Source organism: Mauremys reevesii, linkage group 4 (genome assembly GCF_016161935.1).
Source record: "Mauremys reevesii isolate NIE-2019 linkage group 4, ASM1616193v1, whole genome shotgun sequence".
NCBI classification, from domain to species: Eukaryota; Metazoa; Chordata; order Testudines; family Geoemydidae; genus Mauremys; species Mauremys reevesii.
The window spans coordinates 144,735,543-144,748,553 of NC_052626.1; the positions used below are offsets into that span (position 1 = coordinate 144,735,543).

Sequence of the window (13,011 nt, forward strand, 5' to 3'; positions counted from 1 at the left end):
CCACTCTTGCATCCGAAGAAGTGGGTATTCACCCACGAAAGCTCATGCTGCAAAACGACTGTTAGTCTATAAGGTGCCACAGGATTCTCTGCTGCTTTTAGTCTGTGAAAGAAGCTTATTGGAACATCTCTGAGGGTGAGATTTTACCTATAATCAGTTTCTTAGCGTATTAGGCTTATATTTGCGTGTGTTTGCTTTATTTTGCGTGTTGACTTACCTTGTTCTGCCTGTTATTACTTGAAATGCCTTAAATCCTACTTTTTATACTTAATAAAATCACTTTTGTTTATTAATGAACCCAGAGTAAGTGATTCATACCGGGGCGGGGAGAGGGGACAGCTGTGCATATCTCTCTAGCAGTGTTATAGAGGATAAACAATTTTCTGAGTTTACCCTGTATAAGCTTTGTAGAGAGTAAAATGGATTTATTTGGGGGTTGGATCCCATTGGGAGCTGGGTGTCTGGGTGCTGCAGATAGGCAACATGCTGAGCAGTTTTTCGTGAAAGTCTGCAGCTTCGGGGGCGTGGTTCAGACCTGGGTCTGTGTTGCAGCAGGCTGGCGTGTCTGGCTCAACAAGGCAGGGTTCTGGAGTCCCAAGCTGGCAGGGAAAATGAGCTCAGAGCTAATTTCAGCACATCAGGTTACAGTCCCAAGGGTATCCCTGTGACCTAACCTGTTACAGGGGGTTTTGCTGAGCAGTGTGTCTGTGTCCATCCGTCTGTCCTCCTGCCCCCTGCTGGAGGGATGAGCCCTGCTCCGTGTGTGTGTGTCCATCCGTCCATCCTACTGCCCCCTGCTGGAGGGATGAGCTCTTCTCCGTGTGTATGTCCCTCTGTTACTCCTACTGCCCCCTGCTGGAGGGATGAGCCCTGCTCCGTGTGTGTGTGTGAAAGGAAAACACATAGAACAGAGAGAGAAGCGGAGGCAAAATGCAAGAAAGCCAGGTGTGACTGAGACAGTAATTTACTGCAATACCCTGGACAAACCTTACTGAATTAAGGTTAAGTATGGTAGGAATTCATGGGATTAAACAGGCAGATGTTTCCACATTCTTGTGGGATTGCATGGACCAGTTCTAGAGTGAGACTCGCTAATGGTAAATTCTGGGAAGTGTTTGAAAGACTCTGGAACAACGGGCCAGCTACTGACAACGAACTGTCAGTTGAGTGGGATCCCTCGGAGATACTTCAGAGGATGGGAAGGCAACGTCTCACCTCCAGAGGAGAAACCCATTGTCGGCTGATCTTCTGCTACAGGAGGACAAGATCTGAGCTCTGAGCTGGATAAAAGGAGGGACTCAGATTCCGGGGGGTTCTTGTTCTGAGCTAACAGCTGTTATGAACTTGTGACCACAGACAAACCCCTTGGCGTGCCTTCCTGAGCCCTGGTTGGGGTTTGGGTCATCTCTGGGTAGCTTATTAGCACACATGTAGATTCCTGTGTTGTTCTCAATACATTTTCTCTGTAACGCTTTCACTTTAAGAATAAATGTGCCTGCTGGGTGGTGACTCACCTGTGGGCACTGACGCTGGTTATAGCCTCTGAGGGGAAGGCAACGCAGACCTGCAGAGGCAGTCTGGCCTGCTGGTAAATTCACAGTGTAGGCAGGTAATTGTGCAGCCTGGAAACACCCAGGCTGAAGCAAGACACAGGTGTGTATCCAGGAGCTGGGAGCCTCGAATGGGAGCCCTTGCTGGACCATATGGGGGAAATACAGGTGCAGTTGCCCTGAAATGGGACAACAAGCAGTGCCCTGTGAGCTCAGTGTGACCCAGGGCAAAGCCAGCGAGCGCTCGTGGGTCTGTTGGCTAAAGCAGCTTGGGACTAGAAGCTGAGAACTAGCTCCTTAGGCCTTGGCTACACTGGCAAGTTAGAGCACATTAAATCAGCCCCAGGCGCCCTAACTTCTGAGGTGCCCACACTGGCAAGGCACGTAGAGCACCCAGACCCTGTGGCTGGAGCTGTTTTCAAGCCAGGAGCAAGGTAGCCAGATGCAGCGGACAGTGTTTGGGGAAGAACAAACAGCAGAGGAGGTTCCCAGTATGTGGCTTTTATTTTAGGAAAATAGTTGCTCGGTGCAGGCTCTTGGGGTGAGGAGGGTTGCAGAAAGAAGGGTTAGGGCTGCGTGCATGCCTAGATGCGGAATAGGGCATTGATGTGTTCTCTCAAGTCACGGTAATCGGCCTCAGTGATCTCTTCAAAGGTCTCGTGCAGAAGCTGGGCAATCTGCTTGCACAGGTTCCTTGGCAAAGCTATTGTCTCCTTGTCCCGGTAAGGCTAACATGTCTGCACCACTGTGCCGTGAGGGGCGGGGGGACCATTGCTGCACATAAGGGCCAGGCAGAGGCCACATTGTAGTAGAAGATCCTCCCTTTCTTCCCAGGTCACCCTCAGCAGCGAGATATCTGCCAAATCAATACTCTGTCTGGTGTGACCAATGCTGCCTCTGTTAAATGTTGCATTTTGGGTTTACAGATGCAACCTTGAGATCCCAGCCATCCTTGTTATCAACGGCTGAAAGACTGCAAAGAATCAGAAGGCGTCCACGAAGAAGGAAAGAGGATCGACTTCATGAAGTCATGCGGCACTCCCTTACTGAAAATCAAAAAGTGCAGGAGTGGCAGAAGCCTGAAAAAAGGCTCCACCAGCAGAAGGCAGGTCGCCAGCACCAAAGCATGGACTGCCTCCTAAGCATCATGGAGCGCCAAGCAGATTCAACCCAGGTGCTCATAGCACTGCAGACGGAGAACATCCATGCCCCCCCCCACAGCCCTTGTCCCAAACCTCTTTCCCTTGTGCCCCCATATCACTGCCAACCCACTTCCCTCAACATCCGGTTTCTTATCGCCACCAGCTGCGTCCAACACCTGTCAATTCACCACACAGCCCTGCAAACTATGACCCTTACCCACTGCACTCAACCCCAGTCACCATGCATTTTAGCCAGCCTGAAATGCAGCACTCACTGCATGGCACTCCAGACAGGAAGGCTAAATATGATTACAGGACATATGCAAATCTGTGGATTGCATATTGTCCCTTCCCTCCTCCCGCACAGCACAGATGTGTCATGCTACGTGTGTTTCCCCGTCAGTTGTGTTTCTTTTCAATAAATGAATTTTCTTTTCAATAAATTTCTTGGCTTTGAAAACATTCTTTATTGCATTAAGTAAAAGATACCATAACCCAGGAAAGCAACAGGCACGGCAAGTCAGTGCATCATACGCAGCAAACACAGATGCCTACTAGCATTGGAACCTCTGCACTTCACTCCCGTGCAGGCCACCAAACATTACTAGTGACTTTTGGCATCAAATTGCTCCCTCAAGGCATCCCTACTCCTGACAGCCCCGCACTGGGCCCCTCTAATAGCCCTGCTCTTTGGCTGTTCAAATTCATCCTCCAGGTGTTGAACCTCCATAGTCCATACCTGAGTGAAGCGTTTGCCCTTCTCTTCACAAATATTATCAAGGGTACAGCACGTGGCTATAACCCTGAGGATGTTGTCATTGGCTAGGTCCAGCTTCCCATACAGAGAGCGCCAGCGGCCCTTTAAACAGCCAAAAGCACACTCGACAGTCATTCTGCACCAACTCAGCCTGTTGTTGAACTGCTCCTTGCTGCTGACAAGGCTCCCTGTGCAGGGTTTCATGAGCCATGTCATTAAAGGGTAAGCGGGCCCTCCAAGGATCACAATGGGCATTTCAACTTCCCCTACGGTGATCTTCTGGTCTGGGAAGAAAGTCCCGGCTTGCAGCTTCCTGAACAGGCTTGTGATCTGAAAGATGCGTGAGTCTTACAAAGGTTATAACCCATTGAATATATTCCTCCTATTTGTATGCATGTATCATTCATGTATCTGAAGCTAGAAATATGAAGTATAACTCTGAGCTCCTATTGTAATGGTCCATTAATGGTGGTTTGGAATCTTGATGGCTCCCATTGACAAGGACAATTGGTTGTAGATGGTTTATTTACCTGCAAGCCCTCTTGTGTACGTATGGGCCAGCCCTTGGGTAATGAAGAATGAGGTCTTGCAGGACATGTGACTATGTCACATGATACTGGAATCCATCTTAAATCTGGTACTTTTCCATTTAGAAGGAGGGGTGGGGACCAGAGAGACAAAAGTTTCCTGCCTTGAGCCAAAGCTATAAAAGGGGGTGGAACAGGACAAAGAAGGCCAGTCATGAGAACACCCCTGTTTTCCACCTGAGATGTCTGCTGGAACTAACAAGGACTGTACCAGGGGAAAGGATTGGGCCCAGACTAGGAAGGAGTCTAGTCTGTGAAAGAAGCTTATTGGAACATCTCTGAGGGTGAGATATTACCTGTAATCAGTTTCTTAATCAATTAGGCTTAGACTAGTGTGTTTTTGCTTTATTTTGCTTGGTGACTTACTTTGTTCTGTCTGTTATTACCTAAATCCTACTTTTTATACTTAATAAAATCACTTTTTATTGATGAACCCAGAGTAAGTGATTAATACCTGGGGGAGCAAACAGCTGTGCATATTTCTCTATCAGTGTTACAGAGGGCAGACAATTTATGAGTTTACCCTGTATAAGCTTTATAGAGAGTAAAATGGATTTATTTGGGTGTTGGATCCCATTGGGAGCTGGGTGTCTGGGTGCTGCAGATAGGCAACATGCTGAGCAGCTTTTGGTGAAAGTCTGCAGCTTTGGGGGCGTGGTTCAGACCTGGGTCTGTGTTGCAGCAGGCTGGCGTGTCTGGCTCAACAAGGCAGGGTTCTGGAGTCCCAAGCTGGCAGGGAAAACAAACTCAGAGGTAATTCCAGTATGTCAGGTTACAGTCCCAAGGGGATCCCTGTGACTGAACCTATCACAGGAGGTTTTGCTGAGCAGTGTGTGTGTGTCCATCTGTCTGTCCTACTGACCCTTGCTTGAGGGATGAGCCCTGCCCCGTGTGTGTGTGTCCATCAGTCTGTTCTCCTGCCCCCTTCTCGAGAGGTGAGCCCTGCCTTGTGTGTGTGTGTGTCCATTCGTCTGTCCTACTGCCCCCTGCTGGAGGGGTGAGCCCTGCCTTGTGTGTGTGTGTCCATTCGTCTGTCCTACTGCCCCCTGTTGATGGGATGAGCCCTGCCCCCTGTGTGTGTGAAAGGAAAACACACAGGCAAGAAAGAGAAGCAGAGGCAAAAAGCAAGAAAGCCAGGTGTGACCGAGATGGTAATTTCCTGCAATACCCTGGACAAACCTCACTGAATTAACTTTAAGTACTGTAGAAGTTCACGGTATTAAACAAGCAGATGTTTTTGTATTCTTCTGGGATTGCAGGGACCAGCTCTAGAGGGTTCCTGGCTAACGTAAACTCTGGAAAGTGTTTGAAAGACTGGAACAATGGGTGCTGGCCCAATGCCCCAGAGCAGCACTAGGGGGCACTGTGCTGCGGGGAGCAGAGTAGGGGCTCAATAGGGGGAACTCTCTATCCTGTGAGCAGGGGCGGCTCTAGCTGGCCGCGGCCCCAGCGCCGGAGGCGCGCGAGCGGGCAGCAGCAGCGGGCATGATGGCGCAGGACGGCTGCAGAGCGCCCGTCGCGCGCTCGGGGCGCGCTGGGCTGGCGGTGGACGGCGGTCCGGCGCGCGGCGTCCGGGGCCCGCGCTGAGCTGCGCAGTCTGCCAGGTCCAGGCAGCCACAGCCGAGACGCGCAGCGCCTCGCCAGTCATCATCGCTGCAGGCAGTCGTCCTCTCCGGCCGTGTCTCTCTCTCCCCGGCATGACGGCAGGTCCGTCGCCCAGCCCAGCCTCCCCCCCCCCGGGGACGCCCAGATTTTTTTGCGCCTAGGCACCAGCTTGTTGTCCTGGTGCCTAGAGCCGCCCCTGCCTGTGAGTGCCAATAACTGAGGGTGGCAAAAATCTGCTCCAGGGGTAGGCAATCTATGGTACGTGTGCTGAAGATGGCATGCGAGCTGATTTTCAGTGGCACTCACACTGCCCAGGTCCTGGCCGCCGGTCTGGGGGGGGGAGCTCTGCATTTTAATTTAATTTTAAATGAAGCTTCTTAAACATTTTAAAAACCTTATTTACTTTACATACAGCAATAGACTTATGGAAAGAGACCTTCTAAAAACATTAAAATGTATTACTGGCGCGCGATACCTTAAATTACCGTGAATAAATGAAGACTCGGCACAGCACTTCTGAAAGGTTGCCAACCCCTGATCTACTCTGATAATTTCAGGGTGGGGACTGAGAGCCAGGACACCTGGGTTCTGTCCTCAGCTCTGACAGGGGAGTGGGAACTAGTGGGTTAGAGCAGGGGGGACTCCTGGGTTCCATCCCCAGCTCTAGGCAGGCACCACTGGGCAGTAGTCCAGGCACATCCGCTCACCCCAAGGTGGGTGTGAGGTGCCCTTCCAGCAGTAGGGGGACGTGTTCTGCCCCATGCCAGGCTGCCTTGTGTCACTTCCTTCTTGCGCCATCTCCCCCGCACATCCCTTCCAAGGACAGAGAGAGAGTTGACATGGGCATCTGGGGCCAGCATTCCCCCCACAGGGGGTGCCCACGGCCTCAAAGGGGGGGGCCCTGGCACCGGGGGCTGGTGCCCAAAGGGAAATGCACCCAGGCTGGTGCCCCTTTCTCTTTCCCACCGTCCCCCTCTTGCCTTCCCTCCTTTCACTTTCTGCTCCCTGGTTTTCTCTCTCCCTCCCTCCCTCCCTCCCTCTGTCCCTGCCCCACCCCGTGGATGTAACTCATCCCTTCCCTGTAATTCCACCCCCGGCCGCGCTGGGCTGGGCTGGGCTGAGCTGGGGTGTGACCCCGTGTATATAAGGAGCTGCGAGGAGCCCTTCTCCCCTGCAGTGTGACCTTCCCCCAGCCAGACACAGAGCAGGTGAGAGCTGCTCGCTGCCGAGCATCCCTAGGGGCCTGTCCCCTCTAGGGGCGCCAGCTCCAGGGGTGGGAAATTGGGTGTGGGCCTTTCCTCTTTAGGGCACAGGCTCCGATCTGGCCCCACATTGGGCCCTGGCTGGCTCAGGGCAGAGGAGTTCAATCCAGTCTGTCCAATCCTCCTTCCAGGTTGCTCTCAGCAAGTGACATCGGAGACATGAATCCCGCCTGGGTCCAGCACCTCATTGTCCTGGGGACGCTGCTGGGAGCCGGCGACACCAGTACGGATACGGCAGGTAACGCTGCTCCCCATCCCGCCCCTGATCCTGCTCTAAAGTGACCCTCCCTGCAGGGGCCAAGCCCAGGGGAGGGGGCAGCAGGATGTGGTTATTTATTGGCCATCTCCCAACTCTGACTCCCTCCCCCACCTCTTTCTCTCTCCTGCAGATACCTGGTGCTACGATGACCCAAAATGCGGTAAGAGAAACCATCCATCCCCTGTGACACAGACATCCACCCTCTGGCCTCACCCAACTCCGGAGTTAATTACTGTTTTCCCACATTTGGATGGGTGGGGAAACTGAGGCACAGAGAAGGGCAGCGTCAGCATTCCAGAGCCAGGGATAGAACCCAGGAATCCTCACTCCCAGCCCCACAGCCCTGCTCTAACCCAGAAGACTCCAACTCCCTCCCAGAGCCATGTGTAAAACCCAGGAGACTCCCCTGCTCCTACTCACTGGACAGCATTCCTCGTGCGGAGCTGCAGCAAGGACCCAGGAGTCCTGACTCCCAGTTCCCCCACTTTATCCCACCAGAGCCCACTCCCCTGCCAGAGTTAGGGACAGAACCCAGGAATCCTGGCTCCAGGTCTAAAATTTGCATCATGCAGCCACCTCTGGGGTGGGTGACAGCAGGTGATTAATATACTGACTCTTCCTCCATTTCCTTCTCTGGCCCTTCCCGCTCCCTGTTGGCTCCTCCCCGCTTGGCAGGTCCAGAGACATGGGCGGCTCTGGGGCACTGTAATGGCACCAGGCAGTCGCCGATCAACATCATCACCCCTGCGGCTGTCCACAATCCCCACCTGGGGGCTGTGTCCCTCGCTGGCTATGGGGATGCCAGGAAGCTTATCTCCATGGAAAACACAGGGAAGACAGGTAGGTACAGAGTATCAGAGGGGGAGCCGTGTTAGTCTGGATCTGTAAAAAGCGACAAAGAGTCCTGTGGCATCTTATAGACTAACAGACATATTGGAGCACGAGCTTTCGTGGGTGAATACCCACTTCGTCAGACACATGTCAGGTAGGTACAGAGTGACCCCTAAAGCGAGCACCCTGCGCAGCCGTGCCGGATGCCTGGGTCCCAGAGCCAGAACCATGCACTTTAGCACCTGTGGTGAGCAAAGATATTTGTGCTCCCAGACGCGACATGTCGGGGGGCAGACAGGGTCCTGTGCCCCCCCCCCCGCAATTTTGCCTTCCATTTAGCACAGAAGGGGATAGGAGCTGTGCCCCTGCCCTGCCTGGGGAGCACCTGGCTGTGCAGAGGTGGCCTGGCTCAGTGCACAGGGCAGGGAGGGCCGCCTGGCAGCCAGCCAGCACCCCGGCGCCCACAGCTCCGAGAGCCAGGGGCCCAAGCGGGCAGGCGGCTCCCATCAGCTTCTGATCCGCCAGCTCCTGGCAGGAGGCGACAGTTTTCAAACAGTGGGGCACACCTGGCTGGCAGCCCCGCTCGCCCCGCCCATGTTACAGCCCTGGTGGGTCCCATTCCCCACCCTGGTCTCTCCCCCAGCTCACAGCTGCCACTCCGGACGCCTGGGTCCCATTCCCTGTGTTGGTCTCTCTCCCCCCCCTTACAGTGGACGTGCATTTAGCGGATGGGCTCCATCTCAGCGCCCAGGGGCTCCCAGCTATCTACACAGCCAAATCCTTCCACCTGCACTGGGGCCAGGGGGCAGCCCGGCCTGGCTCGGAGCATTTCATCGATCACAAACAGTTCTCCATGGAGGTGAGAGAGGCAGGGGGTGCAGCGCTGGCCCCAATGCCCCAGTGCAGAACTAAGAGGCGCTGTGAGGTCTGGAGCAGGCTGTGGGGGGCTCAGCAGGGGGTGCTATGCTGCAAGGAGCAGGCAGGAGGCTCAGTAGGGGGCGCTGTGCTGCAGGGAGCAGTTGGGGGTTTGGCAGGGGGCGCTGTGCTTCAGGTTAGGGGGCACAATAGGGGTGCCACGCTGCAGGGGGTGGGCAGAGGTTCAGTAGGGGGTGCTGTGCTGCAAGGGGCAGGCAGGGGGCTCAGCAGGGGGCGCTGTGCTGCAGGGGGTGGGTGGGGGATCAGCAGGCGGTGCTGTGCTGCAGTGGGTGGGGGATCAGTAGGGGGCGCTGTGCTGCAAGGAGCAGCAGGGGGCTCCATAGGGGGCGCTCTCCAATTTTTCTCTCTCTCCCCCTTTAGCTCCACATTGTTCATACCAAGAACAACCTGAGCATGGATGACGCCCTGAAGGATCCCGAGGGAATTGCTGTGCTGGCCTTCTTCATCCAGGTGAGGCAGTGCGGGGTGATGTGCCCGGACTCCTGGGTTCTATCCCCAGCTCAGGACTGGCAGCAGGGTTTAATAAGTTAGAACAGCGGGGGCTGGGCAGCAGGACTCCTGGGTTCTCTGGCTGGGAAGTGGTATCTAATGGTTCGAGGAGGGGCTGGAGTCTTACTCTGAGTCACTCTAGGACTCCCAGCCCTCCCGATGCCTCACTTTCCCTATTTGCTGTACTCATGTGATCTTGTCCCTCAGGCAACAGCCCATGCACGCCCCTCCCACTCCTGGGATTCCTTCACCCAGCACCTGAAGAAGGTGGCTCTGAAGGGTGAGTATCCCCTGAACTGGGGTGCGGGAGAGGTGGATTACGGCTGGCCTAGCATTGGGGCTGGGGACAGTACAGCTCTGTGCCACCAGGGGGCGAGAGAGAACAATGGATGCGAGGAGGGGCGTGGGGGCGAGGAGTCCGGACTACTGGGTTCTGTCCCTAAGCTGGCAGGAGAGTGGGATCTAGTGGGTTAGAGCAGGGGGGTTGGGAGCTAGGACTCCTGGGTTCTATCCCCAGCTCCGGGAGGGGCCGAGCTGGGCCCTCACTCTCCCTCTGCCCCTCCAGGGAAGAAAACAAATCTGGACGGCTCCTTCTCCCTGAGGGGGCTCCTGGGCTCGGTGGACCTAGCCTGCTATTACCGCTACCAGGGTTCCCTCACCACCCCCAAGTGTAACGAAGTCGTGGTCTGGACTGTCTTCCCCGAGCCCATCCTGGTGCCTCCTGGTGTGGTGAGTATGGGGGTGGAGGGAAAGGAGAGAGTCAGGACTCCTGGGTTCTCTCCCCAACTCTAGGAGAGGTGTGGGGTCTAGTGGGTTAGAGCAGAGTGGCCTGGGAGTCAGGACTCCTGGGTCCTTTTTCCAGCTCCCTTCCCCTCTGCTGTTCAAACCCCCTGTCTCTGCTCCAAAGTGATCCCCATCAGAACCTTCTCAGTTCTCTCCATTGATGGGGTGTCCTCCACTCCACTCAGTAGGGTACCCCAAATTTGCCTCCCCCCTCAATTTGCCCCTCCCCCACTAATCTGTCTCCCTCCCTGCAGGTGGCTGCGTTCCCCTCCATCCTCCGCTCCACAGACTCACATTCTGGGCCCCGGCTGCAGAACAACTACCGGCCTCTGCAGAGCCTTGGGGATCGCCAAGTGCAGGCCTCGGCAGCCCTCCAAGTCACCCCCAGTTCCTCTTCCAGCCCGCAGCCTGCAGCCTTGATCCCTCTACTCATCAGTATTGCAGCAATCACCTGGCATCTATAAGGGGACAGAACCAGACATGTAGAAGCTGGGTCTAGGCAGGGGAGGTGCTGGGAGCCAGGACTCCTGGGTTCTATTCCTGGTTCAGCCACAGACTCCCTATGTGACTGTCATCAAGCGCCATCCCCGCTCTGAGCCTCAGTTTCCCCATCTATAACATAGGGATAGGTTTTGCTTCACAGTCCTGGAGATCAGCATTGATCACAGTCCTCTTGGAGACTGGGTTGGTACATATCCGTCAGCTAATATAACTCAGGAGAACTGGATTGCAAGCCCCCCATCACCAGGGGTTTGGACTGAGTGGGCAGAGGGAGGTTTGCTGAGTAGTATATATGTGTGTCCATCTTCTGTCCTACTGCCCCCTGCTGGAGGGATGAGTCCTGCTCTGTGTGTGTGTGTCTATCTCTCTGTCCCACTGCCCCCTGCTGTAGGGTGAGCCCTGCCCTGTCTCTGTGTGTCCATCCGTCTGTCCTACTGTCGCCTGCTGGAGGGATGAGTCCTGCCTCTGTGTGTGTGTGTGTGTGTGTGTGTGTGTATCTGTCTGTCCTACTACCCCTTGCTGGAGGCGTGAGCTCTGCCCCATGTTTCATGTGTGTGTGTGTGTGTGTGTGTGTGTGTGTGTCGTACTGTTGCCTGCTGGAGGGATGAGCCCTGCCGTGTGTGTGTGTCCTACTGCCCCCTGCTGGAGCGATGAGCCCTGCCCCATGTGTGCTGGCTTTCTTGCTTTTTGCCTCTGCTTCTCTATGTGTTTTCCTTTGAGACGGTAATTTCCTGCAATACCCTGGACAAACCTTTCTGAATTAACTAAGTACTGTAGAAGTTTATGGTATTAAACAGGCAGACGTTCCCACATCCTTATGGGATCGCAGGGACCAGCTCTAGAGGGAGCCTGGCTAACATAAACTCTGGGAAGTGTTTGAAAGACTCTGGAACAATGGGCCAGCTAAGGACGAACTGTTGGTTGAGTGGGATCCCTCGGAGATACTTCGGAGGACGGGAAGGCAACATCTCACCTCCAGAGGAGAAACCCATTGTCGTCTGATCTTCTGCTACGGGAGGACAAGACCTGAGCCCTGAGCTGGATAAAAGGAGGGACTCAGATTCCAGGGGGTTCTTGTTCTGAGCTAACAGCTGTTATGAACTTGTGACCACAGACAAACTCCTGGGTGTGCCTTGAAGGCCTTCCCAAGCCCTGGCTGGGGTTCGGGTGATCTCTGGGTAGTTTATTTGCCTGCGTGTAGGTTCTTGTGTTCTTCTCAAAATGTTTTCTCTGTAACGCTTTCACCTTAAGAATAAATGTGCTTGCTGGGTGGTGACTCACCAGTGGGCACTGACGCTGCTTATAGCCTCTGAGGGGAAGGCAACGCAGACCTGCAGAGGTGGTCTGAGTGAATTCACAGTGTAGGCAGGGAATTGTGCAGCCTGGAAATACCCAGAAGGAAATGAGACACAGGTGTGTTTCCAGGAGATGTGACGGCTGAGGAGTTGGGAGCCTCGAATGGGAGCCCTTGCTGGACCATATGGGGGAAATACAGGTGCAGTTGCCCTGAATTGGGCCACCAAGCAGTGCCCTGTGAGCTCAGTGTGACCCAGGGCAAAGCCAGCGAGCGCTCGTGGGTCTGTTGGCTAAAGCAGCTTGGGGCTAGAAGCTGAGAACTAGCTCCTTATGCCTTGGCTACACTGGCAAGTTAGAGCACATTAAATCAGCCCCGGGCACCCTAACTCCTGAGGTGTCCACATTGGCAAGGCACGTAGAGCACCCAGACCCCACAGCTGGAGCACCCCCGGTAATCCACCTCCACGAGAGGCAGAGAGCTTGCTGCACCCTGGCTGCAGCGCCGCAGCACCAGTGTGGACACCCTGGTCTATTAATGTGTTCGGATGGGCCTCCAGAAGTGTCCCACAATGCCTGTTCTAGCCACTCTGGTCGTCACTTTGGACTCCACTGCCCTGCCCTCAGGTGACCAACCGTCAGACTCGGCCTTTCAATTCTCTGGGAATTTTGAAATTCCCCTTCCTGTTCGCTCAGCGTGGCGTGGCGTGGCGTGCTCTCAGCACGACTTTCCAGGTCACCCTGCCTCCACGCGGGTTCTGGAGCCCCAAGCTCGAAAGGATAACGGGCTCACAGGTAATTTCAGCACATCAGGTGACAGTCCCAAGGGAGTCCCTGTGACCGAACCCATCACAGGGGGGTTTGCTGAATAGTGTGTGTGTGTGTGTGTGTGTGTGTGTGTGTGTGTGTGTGTGTGTGTGTGTGTGTGTGTGTGTGTGTGTGTGTCCATCCGTCTATCCTACTGACCTCTGCTGGAGCAGTGAGCCGTGTGTGTGTGTGTGTGTGTGTGTGTCCGT

General features: G+C 54.7%; 1 protein-coding gene across 1 annotated transcript; it reads left to right on the plus strand.

The window, feature by feature from the left end:
- Window positions 1-7,062: 7,062 nt before the first annotated feature.
- Window positions 7,063-10,665, plus strand: LOC120403199 (carbonic anhydrase 4-like). Its single transcript, XM_039534050.1, has 8 exons — window positions 7,063-7,141; window positions 7,293-7,322; window positions 7,838-8,002; window positions 8,704-8,852; window positions 9,290-9,379; window positions 9,626-9,698; window positions 9,984-10,147; window positions 10,456-10,665. Exons 1-8 carry the CDS (start codon window positions 7,063-7,065, stop codon window positions 10,663-10,665), a joined length of 960 nt encoding a protein of 319 aa, XP_039389984.1.
- The last annotated feature ends 2,346 nt before the right edge of the window (window positions 10,666-13,011 follow it).